Below are 20,778 nucleotides of genomic sequence, written 5' to 3'. Positions count from 1 at the left end.
TTATTGGTGGGCCGGATTATTACATGAATAATATTTATTATCTTAATCACAGATATAGACGGATACAATCGGCGGGCCACTCAAAATCCCTTCAGGAGTCGGACCCGGCCCGCGTGCCGTATGTTGCTCACCTCTGTAATAGATCAATCTACATCCATACAACTCGTGTGGGTCCATGAGCATTATTGAAGGAAATCTTGCCCCTGTATACGTTACATTTGTTTGAGCTATCGCATAAATTATGCCGCTTAATTCAAAATTTATTCATTTTGTAATTTTAATTGGTAAATATCTCAAAAGAAATGCCATAGCAAAATGAGTCATTTACATTTTGGTAGTGTATCTTTTGCATATTTTGCTTGCAGTTTTTGTTGTAAAGTTCTTCCTGCCAAAACGATAAAAATTTTATAAAACATGATATCAGAACAAAGTTGGAAGCCGTTCTTGCGAGCTCGAATAATGCAGAATAGCTGAATAAAACAGCTCAAACGGATGTGACGTATGCGGGATAAAGCTTTTCTTCGAAATTAAAGAGACCCATACAAGAAATATGCCTCTACCACTCAGGTTAAATTAACAACAGACCGTGAAAGATATGAAATAACCAACGTCGTATACATGTACTCATCCTTTCCTCAATAATCTCTGTCGTTCTTCTTCTTTACATGTCAACTCTATGAACGCAAGAAGAATTTAATGTCCTCAGCAAAAAAACAGATAAAACCAGTAAAATTAACGATCACGTAATGTTACCAGATTCAAGTGTTTCCATCCTGGTTTTCAATGCGTCGATTTCTTTAACTTGCCTCAATAATCTCTGTCGTTCTTCTTCTTTACATGTCAACTCTATGAACGCAAGAAGAATTTAATGTCCTCAGCAAAAAAACAGATAAAACCAGTAAAATTAACGATCACGTAATGTTACCAGATTCAAGTGTTTCCATCCTGGTTTTCAATGCGTCGATTTCTTTAACTTGCCTCAATAATCTCTGTCGTTCTTCTTCTTTACAACATGTCAACTCTATGAGCGCAAGAAGAATTTAATGTCCTCAGCAAAAAAAACAGATAAAACCAGTAAAATTAACGATCACGTAATGTTACCAGATTCAAGTGTTTCCATCCTAGTTTTCAATGCGTCGATTTCTTTAACTTGCCTCAATAATCTCTGTCGTTCTTCTTCTTTACATGTCAACTCTATGAACGCAAGAAGAATTTAATGTCCTCAGCAAAAAAACAGATAAAACCAGTAAAATTAACGATCACGTAATGTTACCAGATTCAAGTGTTTCCATCCTAGTTTTTAATGCGTCGATTTCTTTAACTTGCCTCAATAATCTCTGTCGTTCTTCTTCTTTACATGTCAACTCTATGAACGCAAGAAGAATTTAATGTCCTCAGCAAAAAAACAGATAAAACCAGTAAAATTAACGATCACGTAATGTTACCAGATTCAAGTGTTTCCATCCTGGTTTTCAATGCGTCGATTTCTTTAACTTGCCTCAATAATCTCTGTCGTTCTTCTTCTTTACAACATGTCAACTCTATGAGCGCAAGAAGAATTTAATGTCCTCAGCAAAAAAAACAGATAAAACCAGTAAAATTAACGATCATGTATTGTTACCAGATTCAAGTGTTTCCATCCTAGTTTTCAATGCGTCGATTTCTTTAACTTGTCTCAATAATCTCTGTCGTTCTTCTTCTTTGCAACATGTCAACTCTATGAACGCAAGAAGAATTTAATGTCCTCAGAAAAAAACAGATAAAACCAGTAAAATTAACGATCACGTATTGTTACCAGATTCAAGTGTTTCCATCCTAGTTTTCAATGCGTCGATTTCTTTAACTTGCCTCAATAATCTCTGTCGTTCATCTTCTTTACAACATGTCAACCCTATGAGCGCAAGAAGAATTTAATGTCCTCAGCAAAAAAACAGATAAAACCAGTAAAACTAACGATCACGTAATGTTACCAGATTCAAGTGTTTCCATCCTAGTTTTAATGCGTCGATTTCTTTAACTTGTCTCAATAATCTCTGTCGTTCTTCTTTACATGTCAACCCTATGAGCGCAAGAAGAATTTAATGTCCTCAGCAAAAAAACAGATAAAACCAGTAAAATTAACGATCACGTATTGTTACCAGATTCAAGTGTTTCCATCCTAGTTTTCAATGCGTCGATATCTTTAACATATTCTGTCCATTCCTGAACAATGTTAGCCAAGGTCAAGATCATATTATAAATAATATAAAAAACCTTGTAAGTCGGGCGCAAGGTCAATATCCTTCACAGTATACTCGTCGTCTTCAAACAATGTTACATTTTTTGACCGAAGTCTGTTGTGACTAGAGACGTGTCGACTAGAGACGTGTCGTGAAACAGAGTTGAAATGTAAAATTCAACTCTGTTTCACGACACGTCTCTAGCATCCATTCTTGACTGCTACAATCAAGAGCGACACTTATCACGTGTCATCAACCAACGATATTACTGGTGTTGTTACAACAAATGGCTGTAGAACTTTCGAGGTCCGAATAATCAATAACCTTACCCTGTTTGCGCTGGAAGAAGGTTTTCGATTTCTTGAACGCGTTCCAGGCGCCTTTTCTAAAAACGCCATCACTCATTTTTAGCAATCGTATAACGAACACAGTAGAAATGAAAATTCCCACCTCAATAGTTTCCATTTCACAAGCAATCCTTTCTTGTTCGCTAATTTTCAGTCTACGCTCAGATATCGTCAGAGACTTTGATTCTTTCTCACTGTAGACGTGTTAAGAGATGAGCATGATAAAAGCATTATAAAACTGTTCCATAAACAAGACGTTAGTTTGAAACTGTTTATTCTTCTGGCCGTTTTTACACTTTAAAACGGTTAAGACGTAAACGTCAAGGTAAAGGACGTCTTTTAGGCCACCACTATAGTTAAAGTCTTTATAGTTGCTCGTCTGTAATGGAAACAAAGCCATTTGAGGTAAGCCAATGTCACTCCGATGATTCTTCACAAACTGTCGAAGCGCCAGAGGAAAACGAAATCCACGTAACTAAGGACAAGAACATTTTCCCCACCATTGTAGCTGAGCTAAAACGAAAGCAATCTTCACCTAGAACAGAAGCTGCAAGGTGCAGAGAACGGTTGGGACAAATAAAGAATTTAACTTATGTTGCTGAGGGATGGGGAAATGGCAATGTTTTGCATGAAGTAAAGGTCAAATTGGATGAATGTTATAAAATACTGAATGATGTTTCTCCAAAGGAAAAGGATTTAGTGTTGGAAGTGCCAGATACAAAGAAATCTGCCCCAAAATTTCGCGTCAAAAATAGCAAGTGTTTAGTAAATCCGTTTAAACCCATCCCAAAACCGGCAAAGAAAAATCCCTGGTAAGGTCGAAGTGGTGCAAAAGCAGCAACCTTAAAAAGAAGTTATGCTTCAAAATTAACAGAAATTGAAGGAAAGAAAGCAAAGATTGGACGAAATGATTCAAATATTGTTACAGATGAAATAGACTCTTCCCATTACAGACCAATTGAGCCCTGGAACAAAGAATCGGGTGATAAATTGGAAAAGATCGTTCAGACCCCAAAGCGTGGATTTTTTAAACTTAGTGACATTGACATGAACATAATCATCACCAGAAAAGAGTTAACAGATCACATTATTGGGGCTGCACATAATGTTTTGCAGAAACAATTTCTTGTCGTACTTGGTTTAGAAAACACAACACTTAGCCCTGTCACCAATTTTTCTGTACATCGGGGTACTTTTTTCCAGATTCTCCACACAGGTACTCATCACTGGGTATTGGTTTCAAATATTGACTGTCAGCCTGCTTCAGTCAAATTATATGACAGTTTGTACAATGGAAGAGTCAGTTCTTTAACAAAAAAACAAATTGCCAACCTACTCCACGAGCCATCACCATCAATCACAATCAACATACCACATGTCCAGTATCAATCCAATTACGTTTACTGTGGGGTGTTTGCAATTGCATTTCTTGTGTCATTACTTTTTAACCAAGATCCAACAACTTTGATGTATAATGAAGGTTCCATGCGATCACACTTGTTGAGTTGTCTGAAAAAATATGAGTTCACTCCTTTCCCTTCGACAAAGAAAAGGGACACTGATGACAAGAGTCAAATCCAAAGAAAATTGAAATTTTCACTGATGTGCCACTGTCGAATGCCATGGAACCAGAAAGATCTTGAAAACCCTAACCTATGGTGTACTCAGTGTGACAAATGCTTGGAGTGGTTCCACAAAAAGTGTTCACCAACGATGCCAGATTCAGTTTTCCACAAGACAAATGTCACTTGGAAGTGTCCAAAATGCGTATAATGAATCAAAAGAATAAAATGCTTTAAAGGAAACTGAAAGTTTCCTTTAAAGCATTTTATCCTTTTGATTCATTATACGCATTTTGGACACTTCCAAGTGACATAATGAGGACTACCTGTGATATAATTTGGACTACCTGTGATATAATGAGGCGAAAACCATAACTCTCGGTTCGTCTTCGTTTAAAATTATGCCGTTGATAATTATTGAGATCTCTACGGCGCTTTGTAGCTAGATCGAAAGAAAGAGAAAACCTCCTGTGGTTGGTCATGTTACAAATGTATCATTTATAACTGTAAATAGCTTTATGAGGAACAACGGAGCGCTGAATTACCAAAAATATTGCTCTGAATAGCGAAAATTTGTCGTGGGCAATGACAATAAAGTAAATCTTAAAAGAAATAGTGTTGGAAAACCAAAAAAAAGATGGCTATCAAATTTGATGATACAATGCATACTTCTCACCAGGTGCTACGTCTGCTTAAATGAAGATACTAGCTTATATTTACAATTTAGAAGAATGACATCACCCTCAATTAACTTCATAGAACTTTCTTTCGAATGGATGTCTTGAGGAACTATTCAACACACTGTTTTCATCTACCAAAGATCAACGACAGAGGTCTTTTGGACCTGCAAATTGCCGTGTTTTTTATAGGCTTTGAACGATATCGAGAGAGAAACTAAGAGGATAACAGGAAATTTGTTTTCCACAAGCAATGTCATCCTTATATTGAGTGAAAAACTCGTCTGTCGCCCTCCACAAAAGAATCTCTGTCTGCCATAATGTCTATCAAAGTTGTTTGTGAATTATGAGTTTAAATGCAAATGTATGTTTGCTTTCTCAAAGGTTAAATGATGAAATCAAATAGATGTCTAGCATTTTCTATCAGAAATAAAACTATTCCTTCACTACAACAATCAAAGCATTACTGTATTAATTGAGTTGACAAATTACTTGCTCTTCGGTCAAAGTAAAAGGAAAATGTCCTTAACTTGTCTCTGTTTTAAACGTCGCCTCGTTACCGTTTGCACGTGATGTCATTCTTCCTTTTGTTCATTATAAAAGAAGTAAATTTTGGTTTTCATTTAAGCAGACGTGGAACGTGATGACATGTTTCGAGTCACAATGCATTGTGTCGTTTAATTTTATAGCTATCTTTATATTGGTTTTCAACAGTTCTTTTAAGAATTACTCGATTGTTACTCCCCATAAAAAATACGCTATTCAAGGAAATATTTAAGTTTTTAACCACAACCAAGTCTGTTTTACAAGTAGCTACAGTTAATTTTACTACACTAGGGGCATATATTTTTCAGCAGCAAGAGTAGATTAAAGTTTGCATACATAGCAAAGACTTTCTGTCAACTTAGAATAAACTTTCTTTCAACTTTCTACCCAGCAACACTACAATTTAATTCTGTGAGTGATAAATTTATTGGTAATACGAACGGAATTTCAAAGCATCGGTATAATTATAACAAAAGATTTTCATTTTCGTGCTTAATTAATGCTATGTACAAAGATTCTATGTTTAAAATTATCTTCGCGGCCAGCTACATGGCAATGCCATAAAACTGATTGCTGAAACAACGCACAGCCACTTTAGTTTGGGTTTATGACAACCAATGGTGAGGAGTTGAATTTGAAGTTAATTTTGATAATTAAAAATGAAATGTGATTTAAAGTTGATATTTTTGCTCTTTGCAATTATGAGCCTAATAAATTTTGCGAATTGTTGGAGTAGACGTCCTCGTTTTTCACTCATAAGGTAAAATATGAACGGAGATCGTCTATTGTGTATGAACAAGCCATATATAAGTGTGAATAAAATCAGAATTTGCGAGTCAAATGATAAGTTCTAATGGTAAAGGATGAATTTTTAAGGCATGAAAAAAGATACTCGATTCGTCTTCTTTCATAATTATGTCGTCAATAACTATTGAGATCTCTACGGTGCTTTCTTAATTGACCGAAAGAAAAAGAAAACGTCCTGTTAAATGTTAATATTCTGATGCTCATATTTGGTTTGTTTTAGGCCATGATATCACCAACAAAAAAATATTTTCCAAATTGACCGTTCCAATGGCTGCCCCCAATACTGAAAAATGGAGACATTTGCAAATATGATAAAGAAGTTTTTCAAGAAAGTGCCATCGTGTTTAAATTTCTTACGTCAAACAGCTTGAGAAAAAAAATGCGCAATCGCAGTGGTGATGTGAACAAAACTTTGTATGTTCCCCTTCATATAACATAATTGTTTTAGTCGGTTTTCACTTAGAGAAATACTGAAACCACTCATTGCCTCTGATATCAATGACTCTGTATGGAGTTGTCTAAGTATGCATAAAAATTGAAAGTGAATAATCGATCATTCAAGATCAAAGGAAGCATACTTTCTGGGGCAACCTTTTGTATTTTGTGCCTCAAAGAAAAACTACACATTTTTATTTTTGATGTCAATTAAGAATAGAACATGTTAGTAGATGTAGATCGTCTAGGTTGCTATAGTCCTGAGAAGGACTGTTTTTGTTGTTGTTGACTGACGTTCCACCAGCAGACGACTGATAACGGATTAGCGACTGTCAGAGACGAATCAACTATTACTCTTCACACTAATCCACAATGATAATACACAATTGACACCCACACATTACCTGTACACACAATACAATGACGTAAGACCAGATAACAAATACAGCTTACCTGACGTTTACTCCTCATTTGACCCTGAAGATGACTACCGCTAAGGTTGTTGAAACGTCAGTCAAGAACAACATAAACAGTCCTTCTCAGGACTATACCAACCTGGAACGATCTACATCTACAAACATGTAACCATACTTCCGGGTTCAAATCATTTAAGAATAGAACACTTAATGAAAAATCAAAGTTGTTGCCGTTTTCTATAAATGCCATCTTATATTATACAATAGTCATACGTCACAACGACTTCGGTAGATGTCGCTAGCTCGTCGGGCATTTTCATACGTTATCAGTAAAGCATCAACTTTAAACCTCCATATCTTCAAAAATATTTATCCTTTGACTCTCAAACTTTGGTGAACTATTTGTTGTAGCTATACCTTCATGTAAAGTACAAAAATAACAATCCGAATTTTATGTTGCATGTGTCCTTTAAAAGATTATCCTCTTAAAGATGTTTTAACTAGAAAACAAAGAGTCTTCAACTATCGTATAAGCAGAGCGCGAATGACAGTCGAAAACACATTTGGCAAATGGAAAGGCCACTTTATCAGATTTAGTAAGCGGGTCGATATGAATGTGAAGAATTTGGTGATTCTTGTGTTGGCATCTTGCATTTTGCATAATATTTGTGAAGTGCAAAATAACAACAAACACCGTGGGAAGAAAGTTGACCAAGAACTTGTGGTGCAACCAGTGATGTACAATGAGGGGCGATGTGGTGAGACATTCGAGAAAATATTACCTGACTGTTTGACTCACAATGAAATATTCAAAACATTTAATTTAAGTTAATTATTGCAACATACAACATAAGATTCATAGGGTATTTCAAATGTGTGTTTAATGTTCAGATAATTATTAAACGTTTCAAAATACTTCAAAACAAAGCAAAGACTCAAGTGACCATAAGTACTTCAAATACTTTAAATCATAACCTGAAATATGTTTTTTCTTCATCATCATTGCTGTCTACGAAGCTATAGCCTGGAGTTTGGATACTGGTGCAGCAGGGGCGGATCTAGGATTTTTCAAACATCAGTCATAAAACGTCGAAGGCGCTCCGCACCTGGGGGGGGTCTGAGGCATTCTACCCCTGAGAAATTTTGAATTTCAGAGCCTTGAAAATGCCATTTTCAGCGTTTTAGAGCAATACAAAATGTATTTGTGGGCATCGTTTTTGCGTAAAAACAACACATTTTGCTTACGTTTTTTTTAAAAAAAAAAAAAAATGAAGTGAGTTTTGCCAAATATTTAGGCTCATTATCATGCTAAATATATGGCTCATTAGCATGTCTAGGAACGTAAAATTTATTTTACAATAATGCTATTCAAAAACAGATATAGTCTTTAAGCATTTCTACCAAGTTGTCAGGCATAGACCCCCCTAGAGACCCCCATTCAAACCTCTATAGTTAAATAAAGTTATAAATGTTAATGAGTTTAGTTAAAGTTAGAAATTTGGTACAAGTGACAGTTCATAGATAGAAAAGCTCAGACTTCAAACCATGCAAGTTTATTGTAACCCTTTACCATCTCCACATCAGTGCCAGCAAATTCACCTTTGAGAAAACTCAAATTTTTTCTGCAAAGATTAAGCAAAATTATCAGAGTGAAAATTTGCAGTTAAGGACAGCTTAATGCCATAAATGTTTATTAGGCATTTCACTAGACTATTATCTTCTGTAAGTATATGCAAGGTGTGCTATATAGCAATCACTAGTAGCATTGTATTTGCAAATACAAACAGAATGTAACCAACATGTCTTTAATTATATAATTACATGAATGTTAATGGTTCATGAATGTTCATGTAATGGTTCATGTAAATGCATGTTAAAATTGGTTCATGTCATGTTTACTGGTTATGATAAATATCTTTCATATGATCAAAGCTTTTTAAATGTAAATCTGAAATAATTTAGTTTAGAAATTATAATGATCATCAGAAAAATTACCTAGTGATCATGAAAATACTTTGCTGTTTTGCCAAATTTCAAGGTTTATCTGCATACATAGAAAGACATTTTACTTTATAGAAAATGCTTTCATACATCGATAGCCCTTTGGAATTTATGGCAAACAATCTGGTATGAGCCGTAGATTAATACACCTTTACATCTCTACATGAGGTGTTCAGTTAGAAAAGGGGACAATATGTGACATGGGACAACATTTCATGTATGTGAAATACTCAGGTTTAATACCATTCCAGTCAAATTGTCAAAATAAAAGCTTCATGGATCAGAAGACTCAAAATCACAGGTTATAGTAAACAGCTTCTCATGTAATCAATGTTAGTTTTCTCAAATCTTAAACAATATGTAGTATAACTGTCTAATGATTGAATGATCAATGATCATAAACTGAAAAGCCCCAAACATTTGTTTATGATAAAGTAAATAATAGTATGGCGCCTTATGGCTACAGATTTTTTGTCCATTGAAATATATTTGCAGGAATGTAGGATTTCGCTGCCATATAACGGTCACGATTCCCCAAGCACTAAAGAAATCATAGCTAAAAGTCCTTCGGCAACAAGTTTAGAAGCATCAATCTGCTTACCATACGCCATATTAACATAAATCGCATCACAAACTCGCATAAATTGACTTTGATATATTACATTCGTGCATACACTTCACTTGTCCTTTACTTACGATTTTGGATGTAAATTTCTGCTGATAAAATACAAAACAATGTTGGCTTGCTTTTGAACATCAATGACTGAAATGTCGCTCGCGAGATCGTCTTTGCCAAGCATTTAAATTTATCCATAAATTTTTCACCCTCTTGAAAAAATTCACAGTTTGGACAGCATTCATGTCAATATATGAATTTGTAAAGATTTCCATAAATTCCATCTGATTGTAGTTTAGTTTCTATCATGCTTATAAAATTACTATGAAACGATCAAACATTCAATTCAGACAGTGAGCTTGACTATGTTAGTTCAGTTGGCTATCAGTCGAAATCCGTCAAACCAATCACAATAAGCAAAATTCAAATGAACCAATTGTAAGATAGCAATTGGACTCCCTTATACGTCCGCCACCCTTATTATCAGTCGAGACCATTCCAGACTGTCCACTGATCTGGCCATTGACCAATAAAATAAGCGTTTTGGCGTTCATAGACTCCTTTATCCGTCGAACCAGTCAAGCCACCCGCTTATCAGTCGGTTATTCCAGGTCAATTAAAATTCAACTGATCTGGTTACCAACGAGATATTCATTGGATTAGTCATTAGTTTTCAATAATAAATAAAGCTGGATTTTATCACGAAGTAAATGCGATAATAAAGTAAGAATAATTAATGAATTTTAATTAATATGAATAGGTAATTTTGAATTTCAAACATCAGTCGCGCGACTTTGACATACTCTAGATCCGCCCTGTGGTGCAGCCATTTTCAAATGTCTGTTATTTGAGAAACCTATGTATGGTTGGGCAAACATTCGTGATGACTTGATAAGGTGGATGTTCTGGGTAGCCTGGTTCCCAAATAACAATTGGAAGATCTTTACCTCATGCTCTCTTTCCTGGTTTCTTCGTTCATTCTCGAGTCGCAATGCAAAAATAGACCTTGATGTTGCTCTTGCTGAGAAATCAACTTATTTACAGCAAGCAAATACATTGAAATCTGAATTGGATGAGGAAAAGACAAAAAAATGTGAACTTGAGAAAATGTTTAATGCTCTTGAGCTGAAGATGAAAGAAACATCTGATAATCATGCTCAGGAAAAGAGTTCTTACATTTTCTAAAATGCTCTACTTGACTCTAAATATGTGTTCAAGCAGAATGTTTATTTGTCCTTTTTTATACTTAATGATTACTTTTAATGAAAATCTTATAATATTAGTTATTTGTATGGATAATGTATTAATATTTTGTTTCCCTTTAAATAAATATATATTTATTTTAGAGATTTTATGAAACAGATTAGAGTCATTTGAAAGGAAACCAGAGTACAAGTTGTTGAATTACAGGTAAATGCAACAAAGATGATATTGGTTTATGTTGAATTCTGAATTAAAGAAACTTGGATGATTATAATTTTTTAACACAGTTTGTAAGTTTCTTCAACCTGAAGTAGGAATCAATCATACAATTGTGTTGAAGACTTGTTCCTCATTAAATTTTCATTTCTATAGAGTATTATATTGTACTTTACACCAATCATAAAACCTGATCGTGTTAGACAGAATATTGTGATAACTCAAATCATTTTGACTACTTGTAATTTTTATTTAGATCTCTTTTAGAAGTTATGATATTTACGTATTTTTATTTTTGTCCAGAAACAATCAGAGGATACTTTAAAACAACTGGAGGAAATGAAACAGAAATTAAATCAAAGTGAAAAAGATCATGAAAACACAAAGAAAGACTTTGTGAATCAAGGAGCAATTTTAACTAAACAGGAAGCAGAGATTAATGATCTTAAATGTTCCAACAACAGCAAAGATGAGAAAATTGAACTGTTGACAAAAACTTTGAATGAAAGAAAGGAAGAAATTATTGTTGTAAAAAACAATGTATCACAAGAATTGAACTCAGCACCACAAGATGACACAAAGTATGAAATTTTTTATCAATTCATGCCTTTGTTCTGTCATCAATAATTTATGTATTTATCAGAGTTAAAGAACTTGAGAAGGAAATTGAAAAGCTAACTGGTCAACTCAATGAAAAGAAAACGCAAATTGCCACCTGGGAGAAGTTGATCGAATCTATGAAATCAAAAATAATGTAGGGTTTTGATTTATTTGACACTGTTATCGTTACATGTTTTTAGATATTGACAGTTTTGAGAAGGATTTTTGGTGTAGATGTTGACTGACGTTTCAAAATCCTAGCGGTAGCCATCTTCATAGCCAAGTGACTACCGCTAAGAGTATCGAAACGTGAATATAATCACCAACACCAGCATTCTTTCTCAGGACTTCGCCATCCTGTGCGATCTTTATCTACAAACATGTTACGATACTCCCGGGTTCAAACATTTTCTTTATTATTGTTATCTTCGCCAATTTATTGCTTGAATTGCTATTTTTTCCTAGGAGTTACGAGAGAAAAACTGGAAAGCAATGGACGCTTTGTCTACTGCAGAAAAACAGCGTGATGTTGACATAAAAAAGGCACTTTCTTCTGTTAAGGTTTGTGAAAACTTAAAAGTCTTGTCATTGATGACTTTTGAGTTCAACTTCTTTTCTTTCTGATAATTCACAGCATGCAACTTAAATAAATTTCCCTTTTTATAGGAAGAAAATCAACAGACTGTTAAATCTCTCCATGAAAACATAAAGGTAGGACGATTCACTAGATACGTATAAAATTGATGAATATTGTATTCAATCATATTTAACATCAATTTTTATATTTTCTAAGATCTACTTATGTCAAATTCATCCCACTTTATCAGTGGATAAAGATTTAGTAAGAAATTTCATTTTCTTTTCAATTATAAATAAAAATATTGAAGTAAAGATGTTGTTGCATTGTATATTTTAGCCTTACGAGAAATTCTTAGAAATATATCAAAACGAATTAAATGTGAATGAATCCCCATCAAATGACGCTAAGGTAAAATAAAGTTTTGAACCCTCCACATTTTGATAATGACTAAATCGCTCTATGATCATGAATCATGCACTATGACTTCAAATGTTCAAATTATATGAAAATATTATTCAAAATCTAGGTAAAATATTGGAGGAACATCTCGAAATGTTAACGAAAGAAAAGGATCGCACAGATGTAGAGTATAATCAGTGTAAAGAAATAATTAAAATCAAGGTTTGTCCACCAAACTTTGTCCATGTTTATTTTAGGAAAGCAAGCTTAACGAAGCTCTTAAACAGAAAGAAGATATTGATAATCAATGTAATAAATACAAAACACTGTTGAGTGCTAGAGTAAGTATTTATTATAGTTTGTTTCGTTAAGCATTTGTTATTCTTCCACTTTATTTTTAGTGATTTCAAAATTCACCTTAGGAAACTATGCTGCGTGACCTGGAAGCTAATGTGGAAAAAGAAATAGCCGAGCTTAAAGTTTCCAAAACACCGAGCTTGAAAAGGTTAAAAATTAACTAGGATTGTCTAACCCACAGAAACCAAAATCTCCATTTAAATGTTATCGTATTAGACCAAAGCACATTTTATCTCAATTTTGAAGAATTCTCTGATTGATGATTTAAAAAAGAAATATGAAAAAGCATGTGATGAATCCAAGTCGAAGGATGGTGACATTGCTTCATTGAAAACTGCTTTGGTGAAGAAAGAAGACTCAGTAGATAAAGACTTAGAAAAGGGAAAGGTGTGAATTAATTATTTATAGACATGGCTACATTGTTGAATTATTGTCGTCACAATCTCAACGTATTTGGTAAATTTTTATCCGAATAAATATATCAACTAAAACTTTGATTTTCAATTGCAATAGTTATTGTCGACATTGGAAGAGTTAAAACAAAGTTTAAAGAAGGCAGAAGAAGATGTAAAATCGAAGAAGAAGTCAAGATTTGTGCTCTAGAAAGCGATGCTACGAGTAAAGATTCTGATATAAAGAAGGTTTGTTTTAACCCACAATTATAGTTCTTTGTTGATTTAACGTAACTTTGAAAACTTTGTGTTCAATGGAAAAAGTTTAAAACGGGTTTCATTTGAGCATACGATTGCAACCTTAAAGATAACTCAAAATCGTTACGACTAGAGTTGTCCACTGAAAGTTGCCGCTGCAAATGCAAGTAACGATCAACGAAGGAGCGCAAACGGTTGTTGGATGAAATTGAGGTTGAAAGCGGAGAGGAAAAGTCTTTCAGAAAAGTGGAAGTGAAGGAAAGAGAAATGAAAGAAATAAAGGAAGAAAATAAGTCGTCAGAATTGGAGAAATACAAGACTGAAGCTAGTGATGCTGCTAAAGTAAATGCTGCTTTGCGTAAAAACTGAGGAAGTTCGTCTTCAGAAAAGTGGTTCTGAAACCCCAAAAAGAAACACGATAAAGAAATGGAAAGAAATACAAAGGTATATCACTATACATCAGATAATGTGGGAAGAGTATAAGTCGATGTATTAGACAAGGGTGAAACACAAAATGTGTATGACATGACACATGTAATGTTTTGTTTTTAATATCAGTCCCTTGAAGATAAGTTGGCACATTCAGTAAAAAGGGAAAGCGAACTACAGGCGCAAATTGCTCATATGGAGGATTCAACATCCATTGACGACGTAAGAATTTGTTATAAATGTTCATTATTTTTATGAAGTCTTTCATTGTGAGTGAAGCTGTTTTCTCAGTTGAGCAGCTATGAATTTCCTTTGCTTTATACATCAACAGCAATACTTTATTAAATTTATCTAAGGCTCTGTAGTTTAAATATGAATACTTATAATATCACTTATTTATTATTATGTTTTAAGGACGTAGCGTCTGATTCAAAAGAGAAGAAGATCAAAGGTAATCAAAGAAAATCAAAGGTAATCAACATCGTAAAGAGACTTTTTTGCTGCAAAACCTTGGACATCTCTCCTTCGTGTTTTTGCCATGCTCGTCGGTCTCTAAAAACAGGAATCATATGTCTGGACAAACCACCTTCCTTGTCCCCATTGATGTAAAGTTTTGCCATTTCGTTCAGTGCTGCGTCGCATTGAAGTACAGATGGTAAACTCCAATCAACTTTAGCACGATTCATTAGCACTTTTATGCTTTGCCCACCATCCATTTCTTGCTTATCCACCACCGGTAAAAGATTCAGCAACAGCCTCAGTTCCATTTCGCATAAAATGCAGTCAAAGACGAGACAAAACTCTTGGCCGACAGCTGAATAAAATGAGAATCGTTATATAAAGATTCAATAACGGCTTCTTCTTTAAAAGAACGTCAATCATTTTACCTTTGTTGAGCGTCACTTCGAAGACCTCAGAAAGGGTGAACTGCCTTGGTGTACCTTCTGGAACCTAGTCACAAGACTCCTTCCTCGAAAACCATCCTGCAGGAAAAATTCCTTCGTCATCAGGAGATCTTCTTGAAAAAATTAGGAAGTGAGTGTGTAGCATATCACTTAAAACAACAGCAATGAGTGTTCTCTTTAGACAACAAAACACTGTGGATGATAGCTCGCTACAAAGCTCAAAATTCTTTTCAGAAATTGTAAGCATCTGTGAGGAAATGTTTACATCGTCTAAACTCATTGCTCAAGTTCAGAAAACTCCTGTTGTTTACTGGACTTTTTCTTCCGAACGAAAACCGCATAAACCACAAAAGAGTCGTCCAAGTCAAAACACTTTGATAGCATTCTGTTGAGTCGGAAAAGCTATTGGTGTAGCGACATCAATCTGATAATGACATCCGCAGCCAGCTTCTCTAGATCATGAACACTGTCCTGCATTTTCTCTTGCTACCCAATCCACTGGCACTTTACCGTCGCCTTCTCTAACGGCTACTCAACCAGTTTCAACTCACTTTGCCCAAGCGGTAATCTCGAATTTCATTGAACTCGCTTCAAGCTAATCTTGGGCAAACAAAGTCATCAGGATCAATTTCATATACTTCCTCGATGTAACGTTGCATCTGTCGTTTTACCAAAGGAACATGAGAGCACAACTTCCAACCAGGATACCACTCAGCCTGCGCTTGCAACAACAAATCGACTACACCAAGCAAATCATGGACAAAGTCTTGACCACATAACTTGTAACCGATCTCTTCTCTATTGTCGTGGTACTTGAAAGTCTCGATGTACACTTCCACACTATCTGCAAGATTCTTTAAAGATAGATAGCTGGAATCAAAACCGCTGATGTGCAAATGCGTTGGTTACTCAGAGCAGAGATTAAGTCCTTAGCAGTATGACGCGCTACGCTGTGCATTTTACGACTAAAATGTTGATGATAAAGTGCAATCCTTCTCGGCAAAACGATCAACGAAAGCGAGGCCTTAGGCTGACTAAATCACTTTATCTAAGAAAAGCAATGGGCAGGGTCTCATTGGACAGAGTCCTGTACATGCCAGCTGATCATGTCTGGAAACAATTTTCGGAGGTAACAAAAATCACCAACATCCGCACCAGCAGCGAAGACTCAGCAATTTGTGCTTCATAATGAACTGCAGCTGACTTTGTTTTCACAATACCAAGAGCTGCACGGAGTTGATTCTTTGCAACAAGTACTTCCCTTGACACTCTTGCTTTTGGCTGTACCATTTTTCACACTTGCCTGCAATTAGCTGTTCATACAAGGCACCTGACATATGTAAACCAGATGCCAAAGATCCGTCTGCTTTGCCAGTAGGTCGATTAAAAGATGACGAAAAGGAAGCACGGGAAGAGTTTAAAAATTCGACATACGTTCGACACTGCAGCACGCAGCTGGTCTCTTCTTTTAGTATTTCAAAATCTTCCACTTCATCCACAAGCTCAATCAAATTGGAAGATCGAAGTGCGGTACTCGATGTGGGATTGTATGTAGTTGTTGAAATTGTTGATTGGGCTGATTTAGGGTTACCACTCCACTTTTGTGCCACCTTAGTAGCAATTTTTTCCCCAAGTTCGTCCACATCAAATGGTAGGTCGCCTTGCTCACTTGATAAAATTGAAGGAAGAAAACTTCCAAGTGAGCTTTGATAGCTAAGACGGCTGGTGTTTGAAATAGAGGCTGCCTTACTCGTCTTACTTAACTCTCACAATCTAACATTAACTCTCACAATCTCTTCGCTGTAACAATGAAAGTGTTAAAAAGCCAACATTAAAATTTTCTTGCAAACTGTGTGAAAAGTATATGTACTAAGAAATTCAACAGAAGACGTTAAAATACTTAATGATTTCATCGTTAATATTAAACGACTTAAGAAATTTGTAATGTAGAAATTACTTATGCGAACAAGTGAATTATTGGAAGCCTTGAACTAAAAAGTCAACACTTTCAACCACTATGGCATAAATTTCACAAAGTATCTTGACAAAATGTCGTAAAATCTGATACTATAATGCAAGAAAAATGCCGTATTTCACTAACAAACCTCTCATCTTTTTCATCGGTTTCCTCCCAACTTTCAGATTCACTGACACCAGAAACGATTTTGCACGAAAGTTCGTCAGTTGCATGTCCAGTCGTATCCTTACCAAGCTCTCTGAAACAATTTAATATTCATAATTTTAAAAAGCTATCACTGTATATGTAAAAGAAATGTATTATATAACATGTATGCAGTTTGTGATATTCGGTTATTTTATGGTTCACGCAGGGAATGAGAATTTAGCTACCTTTCATCGACTTCCATAATTTCTATCCGTTCTCCCATTCCGTCGCCACCACACTTTTGTTGCACTTGGCTTGTACTGAAAATACAATTAACATAGAAAACATACACAATGTAAGTGCAGTTCTCAATTTGGGAATTGGGAACTTGATTTTCATTTACCTAGCCGATTTAAGCATTTTGTACGCCTGTAGCGCAGATTTAGCAAGAGAATCTTCTCTAATAGCGTCATTTGCTAAGGTCTTTTCGCCCTTGTCGCTGTGAGTTTTAAATGGTTTGCTAGAGGGACTTGTTCCCTCTAGCAAGCCAAAATTCGTTGCCTTGCCTAAAACAAAGTAAGCAAAGCCCATTGGGGTTTTCTCGTGTCCACTCTTTGCTCGCTTTGCTTCTGGTCCTGTTTTCTGCTGCTTGCTATGTCTTTTAAATATGTTGGCAAACTGAAACTCTATAACACACAATTTTATGGTTACAAATGTGTCGATAGCCAATCTTGGTTGTTTACTATTGTTTTTATAAAACCACTGACAATGTCATGCCACTTTTCTTTGTGACGCAAACACGATCACTCTTACACACGACTAACATTCTAACACTAGATAATTGTTCTGTTACCTTCCTTAGACAGTGTTTGCTGCTTATTTTAGCCACTGCTGCTGTCTCAGTTTTGCACAGCCACTACACAAGACCTGGGCACCAAAACCTTCATCATCACCTGCTGATGTTGAGCAAGGCGGAATTGCGTGGCACGTTTTTGCAAACTTTGCAAAAATGGCTTCCACATTCCTTCTTGCATGAAACGCAAACTAGTAATTAGGCAGCAACAATGAAAACATAAGTTAAGATAATGTAATGAACGTTTTTTTGGTATCAAAGGCAAGCAGCACTAGTTTTTAGCAACACACAAATGTTGGTTTGGTACTCTTAGTAAGAAGTGAATATTGTCGAGGAATCACCGAACCAGCTCCTGCAATCAACCAATGGCTGATATATATTGTGTATATTGTTGTTGGGAAAATTTTCGGCTATTATAACGCGTGAATTTACCTGATTTAACTGCTTGAATCTCAGCCATCTAGTAAAAATAAATAAACAATTAGATAAAAATGTTTGTCAAAAAATCTCGCTTTATCACCAAACAATAGCGAGCTAAGCCCTGTTAGTTCGCTAGCAAACCGGTTTTAATTATAAATTGCTTCATTTATCAATATGTTTTATGTAAGGATTGTGAATTTTATTTGCCTTAAATGTATTAAAACATGCTTTGTAGTTTGTAATAAAAGAAATCCTTTCGTACCACTACTTTTAGGTTACACAAAAAACATAACTGTTAAATAATAACTTGTTTCCCCGGGCGTTTAGTGTTAGAAGCGTTAATGCTTTCAGAATTTTTATCATTTGTAATTATATATCAGTACTTTTGATTTTACTAAACCATTACGTGTACTCACCTTACAAATTTGAACACCCCAAGTTGGTTTAATAAAATAACATGTATCACCGTAGAATACACCGAAGAATCGATATGGTTTGCCTTGAAGTCACTTAAAAAGAGAAAGCTCGAAAAACGAAAGCAAAGAATGTGTATTTAATCTGCTCAGATATCATATTTCTAGTCATCAAACGCTTATTGGCTTACCAACCAATTAACGGAACTTGCCTGTCAAAACAGCTTTAAGATTGACATTCAACAGGCAGCAATTTTTTTCAACGGAAACAACAGCGCTGCAGCGCACATGTGCTGATATTGCGCAATAATTTCTCGCGCTGCGCGGCAAATTTCACAAATGCGCGGCGAACAAGAAATTTTTTAAAATCTGCGCGTCAGGACGCGCATTTCTCCCGAAATTGCACAACCTAGATATAGGTTGCGCAAGACATACTTTCCAGTCTGGCTCACGTATTCCATTTGTTTTTTGGTGTTTTCCGCCATCTGCTCCATTTCCATAGAATACAGCATACGACGATGTTTCTCACTTTGCAAATCTGTAAAGTGGAAGCACAATAAAAAATCTCTTTACTTTCATGAAAATGTCATTGGACCAACACCGAACATCACAATATCCATTATAAGCCCTTTTCCTACACCCATCTCAAGACCAACACCTCCATCTCAAGACCTTCACCTTCGTCTCAGAGCTGTACTCTACACTTCGCAGTCAAGACCTTTACCTAGCATCTGTACAATTTTTTCAGTTAAGCCTTGATTCTTGTATTAATGTTCCAATACATACATGTAGCATCGTATCTACTGTTCACTTTTGGTGTATGTTTCATCTTGATTTCATTCTGTGCAATATCATCATAAATTGCTTCAAGATATTCAGATGGAAGATCTTTACTGTCATTTATACCACGATTCATTTGAATGTACTGCTCTTTCGTTATCTTCCGTTTAACCTGAAAGAAAATTTCACGTGATTACGATGTCGCATCAAAAGGCTAAATTTTCACGTGATTCCAATGAAGGCTCCATATCAACGCCATGAAAATCTCGCGTGACCATAATGGAGTCACGTGATCTTAGACATAAAGTCACTTTTATAGAAAACAATTGCAAAGGAAGTAAGTCTGTATAACCTGTGAACTATGTAGATCAGTAGTCAACATCATGATAGAATAAGCCAGAACTTAGGCAGCGTCTTAACTAGCAAACACATCGTCACTAAAATATGAATGATAAATATAAAATAAAAGTTTATCAAAGACAGTCTAGCCTAGTTATATCTAGACATGTTTGTACATGAGTTAGTTTGTAGAAACGTCAGTCAACATCAACAACAACAGTCCTTCTCAGGACTCTACATTCCTGGATGATCTACATCTACAAACATGTAACAATAATCCCAGTTCAAACAACTCACTTTAAATCTATCTAACAGCAAATTGCAGCCCTCAAAACTCGAATTACAAAAGTTCGATGAGAAAATACTTGAAAAAACCGAAAATCGTCAAAAACTTGTCCTAAATTATTGTTGATGTTAAATGAAAAAAAAAATTAACACATTGTTCATAGACAAAAGTCATTTGGTAAGTTTCACGAACCGGCATGCAATGCGAGATGTAAAACAACAGATAACAAGACACAAATCATGCCCTTACTTTGGGTTCGTTTCACAGATCCTACTCGCAAACTTCTCCATGAGTCGATCGATCTTTTGCGCTTTACCGGGAAGCCGGAAGTTATGTAAGAACAATCGCAGAGCTTGCACAAGATTGGTACCAATGAATTCCAACTAATCTATATAGGCGTACATTATCTCCCGTTCATATCTAAGAAGTATTTGAAGACACGAGGAACAGTTGAGCATATGAATAACAGTTGAGGACACGAAGTACAGTTGAGGACATGACAAATAATAGATCTAAGTCTACCATTGTTTGCATATTTTGAACAGTACCAAATCTTACTGAATTCTGTCAACATGATCTACTGGATAGAGAAATTTTGAGCATTTAAAAATTTTTTTG

General features: G+C 35.3%; 2 protein-coding genes and 3 long non-coding RNA genes across 5 annotated transcripts; 3 read left to right on the top strand and 2 right to left on the bottom strand.

Annotated features, from left to right (window-relative positions):
- The first annotated feature begins 11,015 nt into the window (after positions 1–11,015).
- Positions 11,016–11,852, top strand: LOC124435156. Its single transcript, XM_046985106.1, has 4 exons — positions 11,016–11,036; positions 11,349–11,626; positions 11,689–11,799; positions 11,846–11,852. The coding sequence occupies exons 2-4, from the start codon at positions 11,385–11,387 to the stop codon at positions 11,850–11,852; spliced, it is 360 nt and encodes a 119-aa protein (XP_046841062.1). The 5' UTR covers positions 11,016–11,036; positions 11,349–11,384.
- Positions 11,853–12,771: 919 nt separating this feature from the next.
- On the top strand, positions 12,772–13,145 carry LOC124435155 (ribosome-binding protein 1-like). The gene is made up of 3 exons (XM_046985105.1): positions 12,772–12,846; positions 12,882–12,965; positions 13,047–13,145. Exons 1-3 carry the CDS (start codon positions 12,778–12,780, stop codon positions 13,143–13,145), a joined length of 252 nt encoding a protein of 83 aa, XP_046841061.1. The 5' UTR covers positions 12,772–12,777.
- Positions 13,146–14,182: 1,037 nt separating this feature from the next.
- LOC124434653 lies at positions 14,183–14,505 on the top strand. Its single transcript, XR_006944855.1, has 2 exons — positions 14,183–14,282; positions 14,475–14,505. It is a non-coding gene; the product is annotated as an uncharacterized LOC124434653 (long non-coding RNA).
- A 3,556-nt stretch (positions 14,506–18,061) lies between these two features.
- On the bottom strand, positions 18,062–18,791 carry LOC124434657. Its single transcript, XR_006944858.1, has 3 exons — positions 18,759–18,791; positions 18,355–18,382; positions 18,062–18,113 (listed from the first exon to the last, which is right to left on the bottom strand). It is a non-coding gene; the product is annotated as an uncharacterized LOC124434657 (long non-coding RNA).
- Positions 18,792–19,243: 452 nt separating this feature from the next.
- LOC124434654 lies at positions 19,244–19,921 on the bottom strand. Its single transcript, XR_006944856.1, has 3 exons — positions 19,888–19,921; positions 19,542–19,707; positions 19,244–19,293 (listed from the first exon to the last, which is right to left on the bottom strand). It is a non-coding gene; the product is annotated as an uncharacterized LOC124434654 (long non-coding RNA).
- Positions 19,922–20,778: the final 857 nt, after the last annotated feature.

Source organism: Xenia sp. Carnegie-2017, unplaced genomic scaffold (assembly GCF_021976095.1).
Source record: "Xenia sp. Carnegie-2017 unplaced genomic scaffold, XeniaSp_v1 HiC_scaffold_14, whole genome shotgun sequence".
In the NCBI taxonomy this organism is placed as follows: Eukaryota; Metazoa; Cnidaria; class Anthozoa; order Malacalcyonacea; family Xeniidae; genus Xenia; species Xenia sp. Carnegie-2017.
This window is presented reverse-complemented; position numbering and strand designations above follow the sequence as displayed.